Here is a 21,734-nt window from a genome sequence, read left to right as displayed (position 1 = left end):
GAGCCAGAGGCCTCTTGCTCGTGCCCCAGCCCCACCTGGAAAGAGAACCAGAGAAAGGAGTCAGTGTCCCAGGAGCCCCTCCCCGCTCGCCCTCCAAGCCCGCCATTGTTGGTGCCCTAGAAAGAAGAGAGAAGCCAGCAGGTGGGGCCCTGTGTCTGAAGGAGAGAAAGGGGAGTGGGAGGAGAGAATGTGAGCTACAGCGAGGTGGGCGTCCCTCTGTCACAGGAAAAGAAATTAAATATCCATCTGTTAAGAGACCTTGAGGGTTAGTGGAAAATTACTGCTCTGAGACCAAATTCCCCCCAGCCCCAATCCTAAAGTCAACAGGAATGCGGGTCTCTGATCTGCCCAATTCCAATCCCTACAAGGTCTGACCACCAACTGTGAGCACAGGCCTGCGTCTAAATTTCAAGCAAAATCTACCCCATCTGCGTGAGTCAGACATCATCTTCTATTTACTGCTTCTCTCCATGGGGCAGGTTCCTCCCCTCCCTCCCCCCATACTCCAACCTGCAGCCTTCCTACAGGCCTCCAAGCACCCTAGGGCTTTGTCTTCCCGTGGCCCAGTTACAGAGCAAGTCCCCAGCAGGTGATTTGTGACTACCCCTGCCCTGCCCAGGTGCATTCAGAGGAGCCTGTGAACCCTAGATATGGGCTCCCAAAGAAGGGGCTGCTCCACAAAGAAACTGGGTCCTTCCTTAACCCCTGGCCAGGCATACCTGTGTTGGCCCTGACAGAAGCCGGGTAGCTTACTGCCCGGCCCCGCTCTGCAGTGACAGTCACTACATATTCCACGCCTGGCATCAGGTCGGTCAGCAGTGTTCCATCTGCCTCAGGGGGTACCTCCAGCCGCACCCTCTGGTTGCCGGCACTGACATAGGACACCACGAATCGGTCCACCTCAGCCTGGGGTCGCAGCCAGCTGAGCTCCAGTGTGGTTGGTGTCACAGCCACCACTCGGAGGTCCTGGGGGCCGTCGATCACTAGCCAGGTTAGAGAGAAGAGGGATCAGGTGGGAGTCTAGTTCTTCAGTCACCAGCTTTCACTCTAAGAGCTCTGTCACCATCCAGTTCCTCCCTTCTGCTTTCCTGGGGGCAGATTCCCAGCCACCCCTCTCAAATCCAAATCTCCAACCAGGACCCTTCCCTCAGCCCCAGCTCTCACTGGTGGTGATGGTCTTGGAAGCAGGAGGGCCCCAGTTAGTCCCTCGAAGGGCACGGACAGTGACCTGGTACTCCTGGCCAGGAGCCAGTCCTCTCTGGTCATAGGCTGAGGCAGAGCTGGGTACTCGTGCTGTGAATGGGGGGCTCACCCCCTCTGTCTGCAAGAAAGAGAGCACCAGGTGGTTTAAGGCTGATGGTCTCACCCCTGCTGCCCAATCTTCCTTATCTCTTCTTTCTCCAAACTCCAGTTGCTGTCAACACGGAATTGTGTAGAACTTGGTCCTGTGCAGCTGGGGAGCGTGGTGGTAGCAGCAAACACATCTAAAATGCTTAGTCCCAGGGCACCTGGTGGCTCAGTCATTAAGTATCTGACTTCAGCTCAGGTCATGATCTCAGGTTCATGAGATGGAGCCCCGCGTTGGGTGAGCTCAAGCCCTGCTTCTCTCTCTCTTTTTCTCTCTAACCCTCGCTCACTTGCACCCTTTCTCTCTCTCTCAAAAAATGAAATGAAATGAAATAAAATAAAATAAAATAAAATAAAATAAAATAAAATAAAATAATATATAAAATGCTTAGCCCGTACCAGGTGCTATTCAAGGCAACTTGTGTATATCAACTCACTTAATCCTCATAAGAACCGTATGAGGTAGATCATGTTATTCCCATTGGACAGATGAAGAAACCAAGGTACAAAAGGATTAAGTATCTTGCCCAACATTTGCCCCAGCCTCAGCCTCCCCACAGACACCCACCCCTGGCTGGGTATTGTGGGTGTGACCCTTGTCATGACGCATTAGGCACTTCTCTGGTCTCCTGAGCAGGGTTGGAGGCCACTCAAAAACAAAGTCCACCTGCCCTAAATTCTTTACAAACGTTCCCCAATTTTGTGCCTGGCATCGTGCTGGGCATGATGAAAGACATGTCCCCCATCCTCAGCTCATGTTAAAGCTGATTAGATCTCTACCCAGATCTCTGTGGCATACAGGCCTGTGAGTGAACCACTGCTCCAAGTGCACACATAAGGTATTATGATTACCTGTGGTGACCCCACAGGAGATATACCAGCTCCAGAAGGGTCTCCTGGAGTGCCAGCCACTGGGGAAACAGGAGGAATGGACATCTGTGAGCAGTCTAACTGCCCCGAATTTCACTGGGCTGTCTAGCTAGGACAGCTAATAAGGACGCTCTGTTCTGCTTAGCTATGTTGGCCATGATGAGGGCACCTCCATCCAGCCAAGTAGGATTGGAAATTTCAAAAGGTACTCTCCTAAACCAAGAAAATTGTGGGGAAACCAACACAGTAAATAGCAAAGTACAAAACCAGATGAGAGGCCACGTAGAGATTTCTGGGTTGAGGATGAAAGAAAGCTTTGTCAGAGTTTTGTTGGTTGAAAATTTTTCCGGGCACACAGGACCCCTGCTCCTCTCCTACTCACCCTGCCCTAGGATACCCCAGTCTGGGAGGCCTTTGGATGGGCTTCACCTAAAGACCCATGAAGTCCTCATCCTTCCTAGAACTCTCTCTCTCTCTTTCTTTCTCCCCTTATTCCCCCAACCCAACAACACACACACACACACACACACACACACACACACACACACACGGCCCTTGGGTGCTCCCTGATGATGTCTGGTCCTTCCAGCAAGACAAGCCATCTTGTTCTTCAGACCACCTTCTCCCTTCAGACTGCCTACGTGAACCTTTTAGACACCTCTTAGTCCCTGCTAAGATCAATTTGGGAATCGTCCCCTGAAAGTGCCACTGTCAGTCTAATCGACCTCTCTCATTTGCCTGGTCTGAGACAGGCTCTCTACCAGATGCTGGCGTCCCTTGCTGCTTCACTGTCCTTGGTGAGTTTCTAACCTTATTTCTGATACCAACTTCATGGTTCCAGGTGGGGGTGCCACCCTGCTTGGGCGCTGGAATTTCCCCCACCATCTTCCACCTTTCAGACCAGACCTCAAACACAAACTTTTCTAAGGCCATGAGGTCTTGTGTCCCAATGAAAGCGTGGCGTAGTCCAGTTTCTAGGCTGCAGAATACAGCCAAATCAAGAATGCTGGACCCTCCTCTTCAAGGGCTCACCGTCCTGAGTTTCCTCATGCTTCCTCTCACATTCAGAGAGGAACCAGCCTTTTGCAAAATAGCAACATTCCTTGAGTTAGTGGTCCTCCCTCAGGCTTGGGGTGTATCAGAATCCCCCGGAGGGCTTGTTACAGTGCAGGTTACTGGGCTCCAGGCCCAGAGCTCCTAATTCAGTAGCTCTGGAGCTGGAGTCTGCCCATTGGCATGTGTAACAAGCTCCCTCCTGGGTGATGCTAATGCTTCAGGTCCCGGGAATATGCCTTGAGAACCACTGAGTCAGAGTAGCAATGCCACGTATGCATGGAGAAGGAGAAATGTTTCTTCTTCCGCGTTCTGAAAACCATTCCAGTGACTAGGAGTGTCCCTTTGCCAGCAACAGCAGAGGCTGGGCTTTGCGATGGAGTGCTTCTGGAAAAGGGAGTGGATAAGGTAGAGATAGGCTTCTAAGAAGATAGCAGTGCCTGAGGACAGCCAGCTACCAATACTCTGTGCCAACAGAAATGGGCAGAGAGCGCTGGCCAAAGCAAGAGGCAGGATTCCAGAGGCCAGCCACAGAAAGCTTAGAAAGCAGTCTGAAGGCCAGTAGCACAGGCTAACGTGGAGTCCAAGAGAGGTGTTGGGGACCAACTTTACAGGAGCATTTTCCACACCCGGGCTCAAAGGGAACCCAGAATGTGACAGAGGTTCATACCCAGAGATGGGTTGAGCCGGACCCAGGCCAGCTCGACCTCACCTGGCCCCATGGTGAGGGAGGAAGCCTAGAGCTTTGGCTGGGAAACTTCTTGGAAACACTTCTTGAAAACACCCGAGGATGGGTTTGTATTTACTAAGAGCAGAGGACAAAGCTTTCCTGCAAGTCCCTTCTATCTCAAGTGTTTAATTCTTTCCCTGCAGTTGCTTAAGAAAGTTGTTCCTTTTAAAAGTCCTATCCTCTCAAGATCAGAGCTATGTAAATAATATGCACACAGAAGAGAGTGGGAGCAACACTTAAAAATGTTAACAGTGCTTGTTTTAGTGTGAAGCAGCCAAGAATTATTTGCTTTTTCCTCTAGTTGCCAAATTCTTGTCTTGTGATTATATTATTTTTATAACCAAAAACAACAACAAAAACACTTCACAGAAGAAAAAAATCTAAGCTGTACTGGTTGCACTGCAAAGCTGGGATTTCTGCCTCTGTTTCTACCAGACAGTAAGGAGAGACAGAGCATGGCAGGGGTCTGGTCTTGTGGCTATAACAAAAGGACTTAGAATGAACAGCCTCTCCCCCTCCCCTGCCAAAAAAAAAAAAAAAAAAAAAAGAATGATCAGGTCAATTAGGGTGGGGTTGACAGCCAGCACCTCTGAACTGTCCCTTCTGTCCTTGACCCTTCCTAGGGTTTAGGCCCTGGGAGTTATTCATTCTTCCAGAGTTCTGGCCAGGCAGAGATTAGGATAAATGGCCTACTCACCCATGGCATTTGTGGGAAGATGCAGGAAAACATGAGCTAGACAGTAGAGATGTCAAATGATTTGGAGCTGGGAGGCCAAACATATCATAAAAGCCCAATCTGCATAAAAGGAGGTCTCTAATGAGAGGCCATGAGGCTTTGACCTTAGGGTGCCCCCAAATATTTTAAGAGCGAGTTGGAAGGAGACAGAGAAAGAATGCTTTGCAGTGCACTGATGACACGGAGGCGGGAGAAGCAGTTCACAGACTCAAATTATTGCAACAGCCTAGACAGCTTGGCCCAAACCAGAAAAGATAACACTGAACAGAGCCACATGCAGAGGCCTATATTTAGGCTGAGAAAGTGTATATAGTTGAATGTCATCTTTTTATCTTTTTTTTCTTTTCTTCTTTCTTTTTTTCCATGTTTATCTACATTTTCTAAAGTTTCTACACTGAGCCTACATGACCTTTATAATAAAAGTCACTTAAAAACGGTTTTGATTGAAAACAGCTGACAGTTTTTGTGACCACAAGTTAATACACACCGACTCTGAAAAAAAGTGCCCGTGTCTCCAGAGTTAGCCAGAAGGACTACTGGACTCCTCCTTGCCCCCACATTTTGGGGGCAAATGCAAAAAGTACGAGGCACTAGAGGAGGGAACCCAGGAATTGTGGGATTCGGGAAACAAAGCCTTAGGGAAAAGGGGTGAAGAGACCAGTGGGTCTGGCCTGGAGAGAATGAAGAGTGTGGTGATCACTGATGTTTCCAAATACCTGAAAGCCTGTGGTAGAGGACGTGGGGAAAGCAATGGCAACATTCTGATGCTGGTGGAGGCCCAACTAGGGCCAATGGATGGATGTCAGAATGGGGCAGATTTAGATTCAGCAACAACAGAAAGAACTACCAGTAATGACCAACAACGGACTGGACAGCCTCTGGAAGTACTGAGCTCACTGTCACCAGAGGTATTCCAGCAGCAGTGAACTGATGCTGCAGAGGCCTTCTGGACCCAGTGTGGGGTAGGACGAGAAGGCCTTCCATAGGAGCTTCAGGAACCTAGCCACCTGACTACCTAGAACTTCCTGCTTGAGGTGAGAACTCCCTCCCGCGAGGCCTGCCCACTCAACCTCCTCCTGCAGCTGGGCTCTCACCGTGGGAATGAACTGAATTTCATAGGCATCCACAGTGCCAGGAGCCCGGGTCCACTCTGTCCGAACCGTCGTCTCCTCCAAGAGGTGCATCCTCATGCCCTCGATGGCTGGCACCTCTGCCCAGGAAAATGAGATACGGGAAGGTGGTTAGCCTAAGGCAGCCCCTCACCCCCTACCCCTATCACACCCCCCCCCCCCCCCACTCAGGGTCACACCAAAAGATGGATCCCAGTTCCTGCTCCTCTCTGGAGGTGGGGCAAAGCTGGCAGAGGCCTCAACAGGCCCTGGGGTCTCCTTCACCTCCCCCCCCCCCATCTCCCGGAACACAGAATCTCTCTAAAAGCAACTAAAGGAGCTCCAACCTGCCCATTAGAGATTTGAAAGCAGGTCCTGCCTGCAGGACCCCCTGCCCCCATGGTTCTGCTGCTCCTGGTGGACACTGGCTCTCTGTCTTCTATGACTGCCCCCCACCCCAAACCCCAATAACTGACCTCCTTCACACTTTCTCCAGTCCCTGGGTTCCTAGGCCTCAGGCTCAGGCCTTCCCATGGGGTCTGGATCCCAGTTCCTGACACATCCTATTGGGGAAGGCTACCTGCTCACCTTCCCCGCAGTCCTCCCCTGCATAGCCATCTTGACAGATGCAGCTGCCCTCACGACACTCTCCCCTGCCGCGGCAGTCCCCGGGGCACGTCTGAATGGCACAGTCCGGTCCTCGGAAGCCCTCGACGCATACACACTGGCCCGCACGGCACAGTTCCCGGGGCCCACAGCCCCCAGGGCAGGCGCTGGCGGGAGGCTCCTCCTGCCCACAGTCCTCCCCGCTATAGCCCACGTGGCACACGCACGCTCCCTGCACACAGCGCCCACGGCCCCGGCAGTCTGCCGGGCAGGTGCGGGTGGCACAGGAGGGCCCAGTGTAGCCCGAGTCGCACACGCAGCGCCCGTCCTCACAGCGGCCGCGCTGGTGGCAGTTGGAAGGGCAGGTACGAAGGCCACAGTCCTCGCCTGCGTAGCCCTCCCAACAGGTGCACACACCGTCCTGGCACAGGCCGTGCTGGCTGCAGTCGCGCGGGCACCGCCTTACGCTGCAGTCCTCGCCTGAGTAGCCATCGTCGCACACGCAGCGCCCGTCCAGGCACTGGCCGCGACCGTGGCAACCTCCTGGGCAGCTGCGCACGCCACAGTCCTCTCCCTCGTAGCCCGCGTTGCACACACACACGCCGTCCTCACAGCGGCCGCGACCGCGGCAGTCCCCAGGGCACCGACGGCTCCCGCAGTCCTCGCCCGCGAAGCCCGGGTTGCACACGCAGCGGCCGTCCACGCAGCGGCCGCGCCCACGACAGTCGCCGGGGCAGGCGCGCGTGCCGCAGTCTCGGCCTGTATACCCGGGCCAACACACGCAGCGGCCACTCTCGCAACGGCCCCGGCCGCGACAGTCCCCGGGACAGCTGCGCACCCCGCAGTCCTCGCCGCTGAAGCCTGCGTTGCACACGCACACGCCGTTCTCGCAGCGCCCGCGGCCCCGACAGTCGCGGGGGCAGGCGCGTGAGCCACAGTCAGGCCCCGTGTACCCCGGCCAGCACACGCAGCGGCCGTCCTCGCAGCGGCCCCTTTGGTTGCAGTCGGCCGGGCAGCTGCGCACTCCGCAGTCGTCCCCGCTGTAGCCTACGTCGCAGATGCATTCGCCGTCCTCGCAGCGCCCGCGGCCCCGGCAGTCTCGCGGGCACGTCCGGGTGCCGCAGTCCTCGCCCGCGTACCCAGGCCAGCACACACAGCGGCCGTCCACGCAGCGCCCGCCCTCGCCACAGTCCCACGGGCAGCTCCGCGAGCCGCAGTCGTCGCCGGTGTAGCCGGGGTCGCACACGCAGCGCCCGTCCTCGCAGCGACCTCTCTGGCTGCAGCCCCGGGGGCAGCTCCTCACCGCACAGTCCTCGCCGGTGTAGCCGTGGTCGCACACGCAGCGTCCGTTCTCGCAGCGCCCCCTCTGGCTGCAACCTCTAGGGCAGCTCCTCTTCCCACAGTCGTCGCCAGTGTAGCCGGGGTCGCACACGCAGCGCCCGTCCTCGCAGCGCCCCCTCTGGCTGCAGCCCCGGGGGCACGAGCGCAGGCTGCAGTCGTCTCCAGAGAAGCCAGCCCGGCACACGCACACGCCTTGCACACAGCGCCCGCGGCCGTTGCAGTCCCCGGGACAGGAGGGCCAGCCGCAGCTGGGGCCGCTGTAGCCAGGGAAGCACACGCAGCGCCCGCGGACACAGCGACCCTGATCGTTGCAGTCATCTGGGCAGGATCCGGAGCCTGAGGGTGGGGAGGATGGGGACACCCCAGCGCCTGTAGGGTCTGAGCAGGTGGGCCCACCCCAGCCTGGTTCACAGGAGCAGGCACAGCGGCTCAGGTCAAACACGCCATGGAGACTACAGAGGCTACGAACGTCTGTCTGGCCTGGAGGAAGAGGGAGAGGCAGGCCTCAGTCTCTCTGGGGAGAGAGATGGAGCCCATGCAGTGCTCCCCTGGCCAGGAGGGCCAGGCTCGTTTCATAAGGTCATCTTTGTGTCCAGGTACTCCTAGTCAATATATGTGGCCTCTGGAGGCCCCAGCATATGCTTGGGGACAGGAGAGGGAGGTGCTGACATCAAGCCTGGTGGCTTCTCTCTCCGACTTGTGCCCCGAGCTGCACTCATCACCCCCAACGGGGAAGATGGGATGCCTTTTTCTAATTCATACCAAGGTCCTTTAGGGACTAGTGATGCCACACTTGCCCACCTTCCTCTTTTTTTGTGCCCCCTCGCATGATCATCTGCTCACCTGTGCCAGCCTGGGCAGCGGCAGGACAACATGTCCCAGTGCACTGTTCCTTGAGGCCTTTCACCAGCTCCTCCAGGATCTCTAACCGGACCTTCAGGGCCTGCACCTCTGAAGCAGGGACTGGGGGCTCCGTGCCGGGGGGACAACCACAGCCAGATGAAGGGGGCAGGTTGATGCGGTGGGTAAACACCACCTGCTTCTCCCCTCCTTCCACATTGTGCTCATAAAGCCGAGAAGAGGGGCTTCCCCCTATTGGCTCCACTGTGCGGCCTCCTGGCTGGGGAGGGGGGCGTGGGGCTGGGAGTGTCACATTGGACCGTGGAGAGAAAGGGCCTGCTCTGACTGTGCCCAGAAGTACCAGGAAGGCCAGTCTGGAGATTAGGAACCATTGGGCTGGCATCACTCAGGAGGCTGTGAGGAGAGAGGACACATGTGAGCAGTTCTCAGAGAAGGAGACAAGATGGCTCCCCACCTCCCTCAATATACACATCCACAGTCCCACCACCCACAACCAATCTACCCAACTCACATGCATGTAAAACTCCACATTCAACCCAACCTAAGGGATACCCTCCTTGGGCAGAGGGCATCCTTTTTTTTTTTTTTTTTTTTTTTTTTTTTTTTTTACCGTTCCATCCACACTGGTCTTTTGTTTGTGCCACAGATACTACAAGCTTACATTAGCCCAAGGACCTTTTAGCTGTACGTTCTCTGCATCTGGGATGCTCTTCAAGACTGGCTCCTTCTTGCTCAAATCTTAACTCACATGTCTTTGATCCCAGAGACCTTCCCTGCGGCCCAGGAGGAATGTTTTCCATTACTCTCTATCACAGTATCCTGCCTATGTTCTTCATGGCATTTACTGCTGCCTGAATCACCCGTTCGTTTAGGTACTTGCCTGTTATCTTTCTCCCACCACTGAAGTGGGAACTCCATCAGAACAGGGACCTCGTCTGTCCTGGCACTGCTGTATACCTGTGCCTGACACCCAGGGGCTACCCAACACATTTATGTCGAACAGATCAGCAGATGAGTGTATGAGGCCAATCCTTCCACAAGCATCTGGCTCTCAGCGTCCACTGTCTTCTTAGGTGAAGATTACCCTCTCTTTCCCTTTTATTCAATCCCTCACTCTCCACTAAATCCTTCCCATCAACTTTCATAGGAGCTTGGGGTGCCTGGGTGGCTTAGTTGGTTGGGTGACTTCAGCTCGGGTCATGATCTCACGGTTTGTGGGTTCAAGCCCTGCATCGGCCTTTGTTCTGACAGCTCGGAGTCTGGAGCCTGCTTCAGATTCTGTGTCTCCCTCTCTCTCCCTCCACCTCCCCTCACACTCAGTCTCTCTCTTTCCCTCTCTCTCTGTCTCAAAAATAAATGAATATTAAAAAAAAATTTAACTTTCACAGGAGCTCAAATATCTCCCATTGTTTAAAAGAATCCTTCTACCTGAATGTGAGACAGGAAACCATCAAAATCCTAGTGGAGAAAGCAGGAAAAACCTCTCTGACCTCAGCCGCAGCAATTTCTTACTTGACACATCTCCAAAGGCAAGGGAATTAACAGCAAAAATGAACGATTGGGACCTCATGAAGATAAAAAGCTTCTGCACTGCAAAGGAAACAATCAACAAAACTAAAAGGCAACCGACGGAATGGGAAAAGATATTCGCAAATGACATATTGAACAAAGGGCTAGTATCCAAAATCTATAAAGAACTCACCAAACTCCACACCCGAAAAACAAATAATCCAGTGAAGAAATGGGCAGAAAACATGAGTAGACACTTCTCTAAAGAAGACATCCAGATGGCCAACAGGCACATGAAAAGATGCTCAACATCGCTCCTCATCAGGGAAATACAAATCAAAACCACACTCAGATACCACCTCACACCAGTCAGAGTGGCTAAAATGAACAAATCAGGAGATGCTGGCGAGGATGTGGAGAAACGGGAACCCTCTTGCACTGTTGGTGGGAATGCAAACTGGTGCAGCCACTCTGGAAAACAGTGTGGAGGTTCCTCAAAAAATTAAAAATAGACCTACCCTATGACCCAGGAATAGCACTGCTAGGAATTTACCCAAAGGATACAGGAGTGCTGATGCATAGGGGCACTTGTACCCCAATGTTTATAGCAGCACTTTCAACAATAGCCAAATTATGGAAAGAGCCTAAATGTCCATCAACTGATGAATGGATAAAGAAATTGTGGTTTATATACACAATGGAATACTACGTGGCAATGAGAAAGAATGAAATATGGCCTTTTGTAGCAATGTGGATGGAACTGGAGAGTGTTATGCTAAGTGAAATAAGCCATACAGAGAAAGACAGATACCATATGGTTTCACTCTTATGTGGATCCTGAGAAACTTAACAGAAACCCATGGGGGAGGGGAAGAAAAAAAAAGTTAGAGAGGGAGGGAGGCAAACCATAAGAGACTCTTAAAAACTGAGAATAAACTGAGGGTTGATGGGGGGTGGGAGGGAGGGGAAAGTGGGTGATGGGCATTGAGGAGGGCACCTGTTGGGATGAGCACCGGGTGTTGTATGGAAACCAATCTGACAATAAATTTCATGTAAAAAAATAAAAATAAAAGAATCCTTCTTCCTCAGTTCATACATTACCAAAAACCTTGCAATTAGAAATGTGCAAGGAAGGATAGAACAGAATAGTGTCCAGATACAGACCCACATGCATGTGGTCGGTCACCTGACAAAGGTGACACTGTGATTAAAAACAGACGCTCTTTCTGATAAATGAGAAAAGATCCAACTGGAAAAAAAAAATCTGTCTCTACCTTATGTCCACCAACAGAAATTAATTTGAAGTGAATCTCAGGGACCTAATTATGAAAGGTAAAGCAATACCTTTCAGAACAGTATCATATAGAAGAAAAATAGGAGAAAATTTTTTTTTCAACGTTTTTTTTTTTTTTTTTTTTTTTTTATTTATTTTTGGGACAGAGAGAGACAGAGCATGAACGGGGGAGGGGCAGAGAGAGAGGGAGACACAGAATCGGAAACAGGCTCCAGGCTCCGAGCCATCAGCCCGGAGCCTGACGCGGGGCTCGAACTCACGGACCGCGAGATCGTGACCTGGCTGAAGTCGGACGCTTAACCGACTGCGCCACCCAGGCGCCCCATAGGAGAAAATTTTTGACAAGCTTAGAGTAAGCAAAGATTTTTTAAAACCTGACCACACAAGATATAACCATAAAAGATTTCACACAAAACCTAACCATAAAAAAGAGACAGATACCTTAGGACTCATGAAGTTGATCACTTCTGGCCATCCAGGGACACCATTTAGAGAATAAGAACACAAGCCATAGACTGAAATAAAATACATGAGAAACGCGGAGAGGTAGCGAGGGAGGGAGAGAGGTAGAGATGGATATTGAACAAGAGTGAGAGAGATGATTAAAATCTGAGATACAAAAAAAATCTGCAAAACAAAAAATAACAAACAAAAAGACAGGCAACCCAGTCTTTCAAATTGACAAAAGCCTTAAATAGATACTCTAGAAAGGAATATATCCAAAGGGCCAATAAACATATGGAAAATAAACATATATATGTGCATAACAAAACTAGCAAACAGGGAAATGCAAATTAAAACCACAATGAGCTGCCATTATTTTGCCGTCAGAATGGCTAAATTAAAGGGCTTGTTGTTGCTTGATATTGGCAAGAATGTAAAGCAAATGGAACTCTCATCTATTGCCAGCAGGAGCAAAAATTAGTGCAACCACTTTGGAAAACTGTTAGGCAGTATCTGCTAAGACACATAGCCTATAACCCAGCAATTCCACTTCGGTAAATATCCAACAGAAATGACTGCATGTATCCTCCAAAAGACATGTACAAGAATGTTCATGAAAATTTTTTCATATTAGCCAAGTGAAACAACTTAAGTGTCCATTAATAGTACAATGGATAAACAAATTGTGGCACAATCATACAATGGACTATTACAGTGATGAAAACACCCTCCTGCTACATGTAACAACATAAACAATTTCACACACATAAAGCTGGCAGAAGAAACCAGACATAAAAAAAGAACATTGTAAATGATGTTGTTTACATGAGGTTCCAAAACAGGCAGAGTTAATCTTTACTAGAAGACAGGATAGGATTACTGAAAATATTTTGTACTTTGATCTGGGTGGTGGTTAAACGGATGTATACATATTCAAAGATTAATTGAGCTATACACTTTAGATTTGTGCGTTTCACAATATGAAAGGTATATCTTTTTTTTTTTTTGAGAGAGAGAGAGAGAGAAAGAGAATGAGTGGGAGAAGGGCATAGGGAGAGAGAATCCTAAACTGGCTCCACGCCCAGAGTGGAACCTGACACGGGGCTCAAACTTATGGCCATGAGATAATGACATGAGCAGAAATTAAGAGTCAGACATTCAACTGACTGAGCCACCCAAGAGACCCTGAAAGTTATGTCTTAAAACAACAACAACAACAACAACAACAACAACAACAACAACAACAATCTCATCTCCCTCAATCTCATACTTCTTCCAGGCAGCACATATTTCGCTCCCCAACTTCATGGCCTCAGTTGTCAAAAGATTTACCTGTACTAGGAATGCAAGCTGGTGCAGCCACTCTGGAAAAAAGTTTGGAGGTTCCTCAAAAAGCAAAAAATAGAACTACCCTACGGCCCAGCAATTGCACTACTAGGCATTTATCCAAGGGATACAGGTGTGCTGTTTCAAAGGGACACATGCACCCCCATGTTTATAGCAGCACTATCAACAGTAGCCAAAGTATGGAAAGAGCCCAAATGTCCATCAATGGGTGAATGGATAAAGAAGATGTGGTGTGTATGTGTGTATATATATATATATATATATATATATACACACACACACACACACACACACACAATGGAGTATTACTCAGCAATCAAAAAGAATGAAATCTTGCCATTTGCAACTACGTGGATGGAACTGGAGGGTATTATGCTAAGTGAAATTAGTCAGAGAAAGACAAAAATCATATGACTTCACTGATATGAGGACTTTAAGAGACAAAACAGATGAACGGAAGGGAAGGGAAACAAAAATAATATAAAAACAGGGAGGGGGACAAAACAGAAGAGACTCATAAATATGGAGAACAAACTGAGGGTTACTGGAGGGGTTGTGGGAAGGGGGATGGGCTAAATGGGTAAGGGACACTAAGGAATCTACTCCTGAAATCATTGTTGCACTATATGCTAACTAATTTGGATGTAGATTTAAAAAAATAAAACATTAAATTAAAATTAAAGAAAGAAGATTTACCTGTACTTGCTGTTTCCATTTCTCCAAATCCCATGAATGCCCCTCTGCACTCCCCTCTGGCTTCCCCACCTCCTTTCAACCTATCAAACAGCCCTCCCTAAGATCTCCCAAAGATCTCAATGTCACAGAATCTGAGAAACATTTGTCTTCATCTTACTTGACCTGTCTTAAAAATCACTGGACATAGTTCACCACATCTTCCATTTTAAAACATTCTGTATCTGTGCTGTTAATATGGTAGCCAGGAGAGCTATGTGGCTCTTGAATACTTGAAATGTGCCTAGAGTAACTGAAAAACTGATTTTACTCAGTATTTAAAATTTTTTTAAATGTTTAGTTTGAAAAAGAGAGACATAGTGCAAACAGGGGATGGGGCAGAGAGAGAGAGAGAGAGAGAGAGAGAGAGAGAGAGAGAGAGAGAGAACCCAAAGTAGAGTCCAGGCTCCGAGCTGTCAGCACAGAGCCCAATGCGGGACTCAAACCCACAAACCACGGGATCATGACCTGAGCCGAAGTCAGACACTCAACCGACTGAGCCACCCAGGTGCCCCTATTCAGTATTTTTTAAAAGCTCCCCAGGTGATTGTAATGTGCAACCAGAGTGGAGATCTACTTCTCTAGTCACTCACCCAGTACCTTCACCCAGACCCATGATTTTAATTTCCAAATTATACCCCAATTTATAAATTAGCCCATTCCTCTTCTCTTAACTCCAAGTAATATATCTAATTGCCTACTTGCTTGGCATCTCTTCTTGAGCACCTCATATTCAACATCTCCAAAACTGGACTATGGTCACCCTTCCTGTGCCCCATCCCTTCTCCACTGTGTTCTCCACCACAACTCACAGTGCCACCTTCCATCCAGTTTTACAACTAGAAACCTAACCCCCATCAACACCACCATATGTTGACATATTTGCCCTTTTTTTTAATGCTTATTTGTTTATTTTGAGAGAGAGACAGAGAGAGAGAGAGAGAGCTGGGGAGGGAGAGAGCGAGAAAGAGACAGAATCTCAAGCAGGTTCCACACTGTCAGTTCAGAGCCTGATGCAGGGCTCAAACTCATGAATGAACGGTGAGATCATGACCTGAGCCAAAATCAAGAGTCGGATACTCAACTGACTGTGCCACCCAGGCGTCCCTCTCATTAACATCTCTTTAATTTGCTCACTTCTCTCCCTCTTGACATTGTTAGAATTCAAGCCATCACCTGCCCTTTGCTTGACAACTGTATTCACCTCCTAGCTGGTCCCTCTGCTCCCTTGTCACCCCATACAATCTCACAAAGACAACTAGGATGTCCCACTCCCCCTAAATACTCTCCAGTGTCTCTCTTCTGAATTCCTTTCAAAGGCTGACAAACAGCCCTGCCTCATCTGGCCCCTGTTGACCTCTCCCACCTCATCACCCATAACACTTCCCTCCCTCTCTCCATTCCAGTCCCACTGACCTTACATCCCTCACCCTCTTCCCAGACTTTTGTATATGTGAAACCCTCTTCCCTTCCCTCGTGGCCTCCTTATCCCTTATGTCTCAACTTCATGTTGCTTCCTCAGGGAACCTTTCCTGCCCAGGTCAGGTTCCCCCTCACATCAAAGCACCATGTAACTCCCATTTGTACCATGTATAACAATTTATAATCATATATTTATTGGTGGGATTATTTTAATACTTTTTTGTCTACACTCAATCTTACCTACTAGATTATAAGGTCCATGAGGGCAGGCATGGCCCTGATTTTTTTCTTGGCTGTTGTATCCTTGCATCTAGACATATTAGGTGCTCGATAAATATTGACCATATGAGTGAATGAAAAGTTCAGTTTAAGCTGAGGACTAGCATCAGGGCTAGAACCAAGAACAGGACCAAGGTCAGGGCTAGGACCACGGACAGTGTCTGGGACAGGAAGTTGGATAGAAACCACAGCACAGGCAGAAACTGGCTAGAGAGGCCAGGTGTGGATTCTGGCAGGGCTGGATAGTACAAGCACTTTAGAAAACCATTTTGCAGAATCTATGAAATCTACCAGAGCTCTATGCGAACCCTATGATCCGCCAATTCCACCCCCAGGAATATACCCATCAGAGCAGTACTACTCATAATACCCAAACCGGGAACTACCCAAATATCTCACCTCAGTAGAATGGATTAAATAAAGCATGGTTTATTCATACTGCAACTATATGTAGTAACATGGATGGATCTCACCAATATGCGGTTGAGCAAAAGAAGCCAGACACAAGAGAGAACATGCTGTAAAATTGTATTTATATGAAGTCTGAGGAGGGACAATGTTAATCGGTAGTGTTACAGGTCAGAGGTGTGGTGCTCTTGGGGGAGTAGCGACCAGAAGGGCATAGTGGGGAAATTCTGAGGTGCCAAGAATATCCTGTGTCTTGATCTAGGTGCTGGTATCCAGCTGTTTGTGGAATCCACTGAAGCAAGGATTGGGCCGCACAGAAAGAAAAGAGGTGTTCAGGGTGAGCCAGGGCAGGGGGCTGCGGCAAAGGGACATGGAGGGTTCAGTCCAGGTGAAGGGTTAAGGAGAGGTGTAGGCAGGCGCCCAGCTCTTCTGGACCAGAGACTGGAGAGAGGAGGGCAGGGTGAGTGTGGAAACGCTGACCGGCGAGGAGGGAAGGGACGGTGACCAACACACACACATTTCCTGGCTTCCTACCCATAAACTTCTTGAGTCTGAGAAAAGGGAGTTTTCAGGGCTCCCCGCCACCAGCCCAGGAGAGACGGAAGGAAAGCTGGACAACAGTGAAAGAGCATTTCCACACTAAGAGGCACCGTGCCGGAGAAGGTCCAGGCAGAGAGGCCTGGCCTGCAGACAGCTGCCCTTCCCTGGGTCCCTCGGCCCTTCTGTCAGCTTGGAGTGTAGCCTTGGGTATAAGGTGGGCTCTGACCCGCCCTCAAATCCTGTCACTCTGTGTCTAAGGCCATGCAAACCAAGGGGTGCATGCACACATAAACACATGTACACATCCAAATATACCTGAGTGTGCACTCATCCACAAATACAAGTATGAACACACTTATACACAAATAAACCTGCAACTTTGCAGGCACGCATGTGTGAGTGTGTGCACAAGTGTGTGTGCGCACAATCTCCTCTTCACGGCTCCTCCACACGTATTCATTGGGTGATGCCTAAGAAAGCTGATTTCTCGCTGGCTCAGGGGGCAGCTGTGTGAGGCAAAGAACATAGTTGGAACCAGATGGGAGGCCCTGCTCTAAAGGGAAGCAGCAGATACCTGGTGCCCCACACCCCTGGGGGCCTTTGTCAGTTGTCCAGTCCCCCTCCCCACCACTGGATCCTGCATCTTTCCCAACTCGGTGGTGGGGTGGGGGAGGGGGACAGGTTCCCTGCTGCAGGAAGGAGAGAAGCTGGAAGGTAGCAAGGCAGGCCTGAGAGGATAGGGGTAGCCTCCCCAGTTCACAGCCTGGAGCCTCCTTCCCCACCCCCACTCCTGCCCTGTCACCACCTCTCCACCTCCCCACCTCCAACTCTGGGAAGAATTCTGCTCTTCTCTCAGCACTAGGAAAGCAAAGAACTTGGGTGTTTCTTGTGTTTCCCCCTCATCATCCCCCCCTACTGCTGTGTCTGGGGCGCCTTTCTGCAGTGGGGAGGGGGGACACGGCTTCCCCCTTTCGGCATCCTCCTCACAGTTGGAGGGCTGGCAGAGATGGGGGCATCCTCCCAAGCTGTGACTCAGCTTGCCTGGTATTCATGTTGTGGCCAACTTTGACACTTTGCTCATCAGGGACTGTTGGTCCCAAGAGGTGTGAAGAAGGGCCGGCTTCCATGAGGGATGTTCCAGGGTTGGGCGATTTGGGCCCCACCCCCCTGCCTCCCTCTGCCCTTCATGCCACCTGAGTGGTGAAAGTAGAAGGATTCCAGGAGTGTGAGAGGAAGGAGGGAGATGGGGGGTGGGTGGTTCCAGATATTGGGTTGAAGCCAGAAGGTAAGGAGGTGCCAGGGAGGGGGAATTTGGGGGGATCCAGATGCCCTTTATTCTGGGGAGCTATGGGCCAGAGGAATGGAAAAAGTAAGAGGATTTCTGGGCTCCCAGTGGGAAAGAGTCAGGGGGCAATGAGAGACAGGAAGGTGGGTTCAGGTCCTGCACTGAGTGACCAGGACTCAGGGGGAAGGAAGTCTGAAGAACTAAGGTGCCGTGTCTCCAAGGGAGTGGAGACAGGGGAGAGAAAGAGAGGAGGGAGCGGGATGCGGGAAGCGGGTGGGGACTGGAAGCCGACAGCCGGCAGCTGCGGTGTTTCCGACTTGCTTCCCAGTAGTTCCTCCGGGTTCCATTTCCAGTTGTTTCCAAGCCATTAAATTCTTTCCAGGCGAGATAAGGGGCCCGCCCGCCCCACCCAGGGCGTGTCACGTGTAGGGGGCAGGGGGAGGTTTAGACGGACAGAAGCAAGGAGAGCCTGGAAGGGGGACGGAAGGAAGACGGAGCTCCTGTGCCCCTGGAGGCATCTCTTAGTCAGCCCGGCCCCGCTGAACCGTGAGTCATGGGTGCAGAGCTCTCAGCCAAGAACAAGTTTTAGGATCCTTTCCGCAAGCTCTGTGCCCTTCCCAGACCTGGGAATCCTGACTTTGCTTCATTTCAGAGTTTCTTAAAGGCTCAAGACCCCCAGACCTCCCTCCCAGATCCTATAACCCACATGCTGAGAGGCTCCCTCTGGCACCTTCCCGGAGGTCTAGCCTTGGCTGCTCCAACCAGAGCACTTGGGGTCCCAACCAGAGCACTTTACTCCTGAGATCCAGCTGGCCACTGGTTCAGCCTCCAGCCCCTTGTTTCCCCCAGTCAGGGCACCTCCGAGTCCTACCTCATCGATAACCACCTCCACCCTGGTGCCACCACCTGATCCCATCCAAACGCTGCGCGCGCGCGCGCGCGCGCGCGCGCACACACACACACACACACACACACACACCCCCTCCATAGGGAGTCTAGTCCCCAGTGCAACGTCCCTTTTCCTCTGTCCCAACAGAAAGTCTCTACTCTGCGAGGCTCTCCTGAGAGCTCTCCCGTCACACCTTCGCCTGGGGTGTAGGGGTAGGACAGAGCCCCCACCGCTCCCAGCTCTTCCCTTGTTCTCCCCAGAGCTCTGCTGCTTACCTGGGCAACAAGCGGCTGCAGTGCCTCTGCACCTGCTCTGTCCCTGACCTTGTGAGGGGAGTTCTCAAGACAGGGCAGAGCTACCGTGTCTTGGCAGCCCTGAGCTCCTTGGAGGTCCCCTTGCTTGCTCCCTGCAGCAGGGGCTCACGGAGCTGCGACCCGACCGTCGATCTCGGCAGCGACAGCAAGAAGGAGGGAGCCTGCAGTGAGCAGGGGGAGGAGAAGGGGAGGACCAGCATGAGGTCAGGGAGGGGAGCGGAGATAGGGCAGGTCCTCCCACCCCTCCAGTCCCTGCCAGGCCTTCCCAACGTCATCGAATGCCACCCCTCCTCCCCTCCCTGTCTGGGATCACCGAGTCTCACAATACCGTCTTGCCTCCTGCATCCCTGGTCCTACCTCCCACACCCTTTCCCTGTCCCATTTTTACTCTTCCTCCCCACCCTAGTTTTTGCCCAACCTGACATCCCCAATCCCTTATGCCATTTCTCCTTTCCCCCCACCATTTCCCCACCTGTTGCTCCTGCTCTCTCACTGGGTTCTCCTCTCTACCAGCACCCTTCCTCTTGGCCAGCCCCTCTTCCTCCTCCCTCCCTGGCACCTCCTCTCCCACCTCTGCCCTGCTCCCACTTTGCTCCAGCTTGGATCCTGTCCCTCTTGCCTGTTGCCCAGCACCGGTTCTTTCTCTGCTCCCCCACTCCCCCTTCCCCACCCCAGCCACTGCCATTCTTTCCTGGGAGTGTGGGGCAGGGGCAGGGGTGAAGGAAACCCCCCTCGACCCTTTCCTGCCTGGTCCCTTTGCTTCCACCTGCACCTGTCTCTTCCTCTCCTATCTTTTCTGCTGGCCCTGTCCTTACACTGCCTCTCCCATCCGTTCTGGTCAGTCCACCTGTTCTCACCTTGGGATCATTGCCCCCTTTTCATTCGCCTACCTCAGCAAATTCTAGAGAAATGGCAGATGAGGCTTGAGTGCTTGGCTGAGCACCAAGATATATGACTTGGGAAGGAAGTTGGGGTTCAGGAGAGACAGGGAAGAGAAGCTGGAAATTTAGGAGGGAGGCTTAGGGAGGGAGACAGAGCTAGAGGCGGGAGGCAGATATGGGGGGGGGGGGTAATGAATGGGAGGGTGTAGTCAGCAGAAAGCCGAAAGGAGCTGATGTTGTTCGGGTGCTACAGGGGAGCAAGAGCAGAGGTAGGAAGAGTTGGGGGCTCAGGAAAGAAAGCACTTTGACCTCAGGCAGAGACAGGAAGACTGATACCAGAGGACAGGGCAGCAGACACTCCCACATAAGGATGGCTCTTTCTCTGGCTCCATATCCCTTTGTGCTCCCTACCCTTACGATGGGCTGAAAAGAAGACTTTTGTCACAGAAGTATCCAGGGTGAGGCAACCCCACCAGGTTTCACAGGGATTGAGTTCTTGCTACCTCGCTACCAACCTCATCATCAGGGAGTAGCTTGGCCTAGTCACAGGTGATGGGTGAAAGGGACCTGGAGGAGCCTGTATGTGCCCATCTGCCACTTAGGTTGGGGCACGGGTGTCTGCACCCCAGACTGGATCCCCCTGGTTACAGGTGTGTGTTGTTCCTGCATCAGGGCACACTGGCACAGTGTATGGCTGCCACATGCCAGTTAGCTCCCTGTGGCCGAGGGCAAAGGCTTGCATGGACCCTCGCGTGGGTGTCCCCGTGTGTGTCTGGGTGTGTGTGTGGCTGTTTTTTTCCTGGCTTTGATGGGGAGGATGAAGTCAGCATCTTGGACGGAACTGGGCTCAGCTTCCTTCCTCTGCCTTGGCCCAAAGCCCCCAGAGCCTGGAGTGGGTAATAGCTTCCCTCTGATTGGGAGGGCTGGGGGGAAGCACATGAAAGAGTGGGGAGGGAGAGTCTGAAACAGCATTATTTGGGGAGAACAGACTGCACAGAGGATGAATTTTCTCTCACATTCCCAGATTTTGGTAATTCCGTCTCATGGTTATAGCCATTGTTCTTCCTATGTCTTATTCTTGGTTTTATGATTTACTAAGTATGGCCACCATAAGTATACTTGTCCCACAGAGTGGCCAGGAGCCCCTGGAGATGTGAGAACTCGAAGGATGGCTGTGGGGTGTTCTGGAAGTCCACGACTAGGAACAGATGGGATACGAATCTCAGAGAACAGAATGGGATTGCAAACATTTACAAGGTTACAAGGCATTTGGAGAAGCCACTGTAGGCTTAACAGACATAATTCCAGTTTCTGAGATCATCATTGTCTAAAATTTGATTCACCCCCTGGATTTCCAGCTCTTGGAGGAGCTCCCGTCTTACATGTTTGCATTTCATCAGTAAAGCACAGACACTGCATCGCACAGGTGCCTAATGAATTCTTGTCACTGTTGAGTTATGAAAAGACTGGGTGAGAAGGATGGGGAAAGGGAGTCTGGCAGGAGCCCCAGACCTAATGGTCAGAGCCCGTTGCCTTCACGGAGGTGTTTCAGGTGACGGTAGAAAGATCGGTGTTGCTGACAACTGTCCACATGCTCTGGCTTGTGGTCTCAGAATCCTCAGTCCAGGTGTCTTCAGCTCTGGGCGCTCATCCTTGAAAGAACCTCCATGTCCCTGTCCTGACCTCAGGAGGATATGGGAGAAAAGATACAGACAGGAAGGAAAGGAAAGACCAGGA

General features: G+C 51.4%; 1 protein-coding gene across 9 annotated transcripts in view; it reads right to left on the bottom strand.

The window, feature by feature from the left end:
- TNXB (tenascin XB) overlaps positions 1-19,274 on the bottom strand; it is a 57,827-nt gene extending 38,553 nt beyond the window's left edge. For 7 of the 9 annotated variants that reach the window (XM_053905200.1, XM_053905204.1, XM_053905205.1 and 4 more), the window contains exons 1-6: positions 19,078-19,273; positions 8,636-9,046; positions 6,434-8,272; positions 5,831-5,946; positions 1,165-1,321; positions 720-983 (exon numbers count right to left, since the gene is read on the bottom strand). In XM_053905200.1, coding sequence (XP_053761175.1) covers positions 720-983; positions 1,165-1,321; positions 5,831-5,946; positions 6,434-8,272; positions 8,636-9,035 — 2,776 coding nt within the window. In that variant the 5' untranslated portion in view covers positions 9,036-9,046; positions 19,078-19,273. Of the gene's footprint in view, positions 1-719; positions 984-1,164; positions 1,322-5,830; positions 5,947-6,433; positions 8,273-8,635; positions 9,047-19,077 lie in introns of all 9 variants that reach the window. The other 2 variants (XM_053905206.1, XM_053905207.1) reach the window with 2 other exon arrangements.
- Between the last annotated feature and the right edge of the window lie 2,460 nt (positions 19,275-21,734).

The sequence above is a fragment of the Panthera pardus genome, unplaced genomic scaffold, assembly GCF_024362965.1.
Source record: "Panthera pardus isolate Hobbes unplaced genomic scaffold, ASM2436296v1 HiC_scaffold_17, whole genome shotgun sequence".
NCBI lineage: Eukaryota > Metazoa > Chordata > Mammalia > Carnivora > Felidae > Panthera > Panthera pardus.
This window is presented reverse-complemented; position numbering and strand designations above follow the sequence as displayed.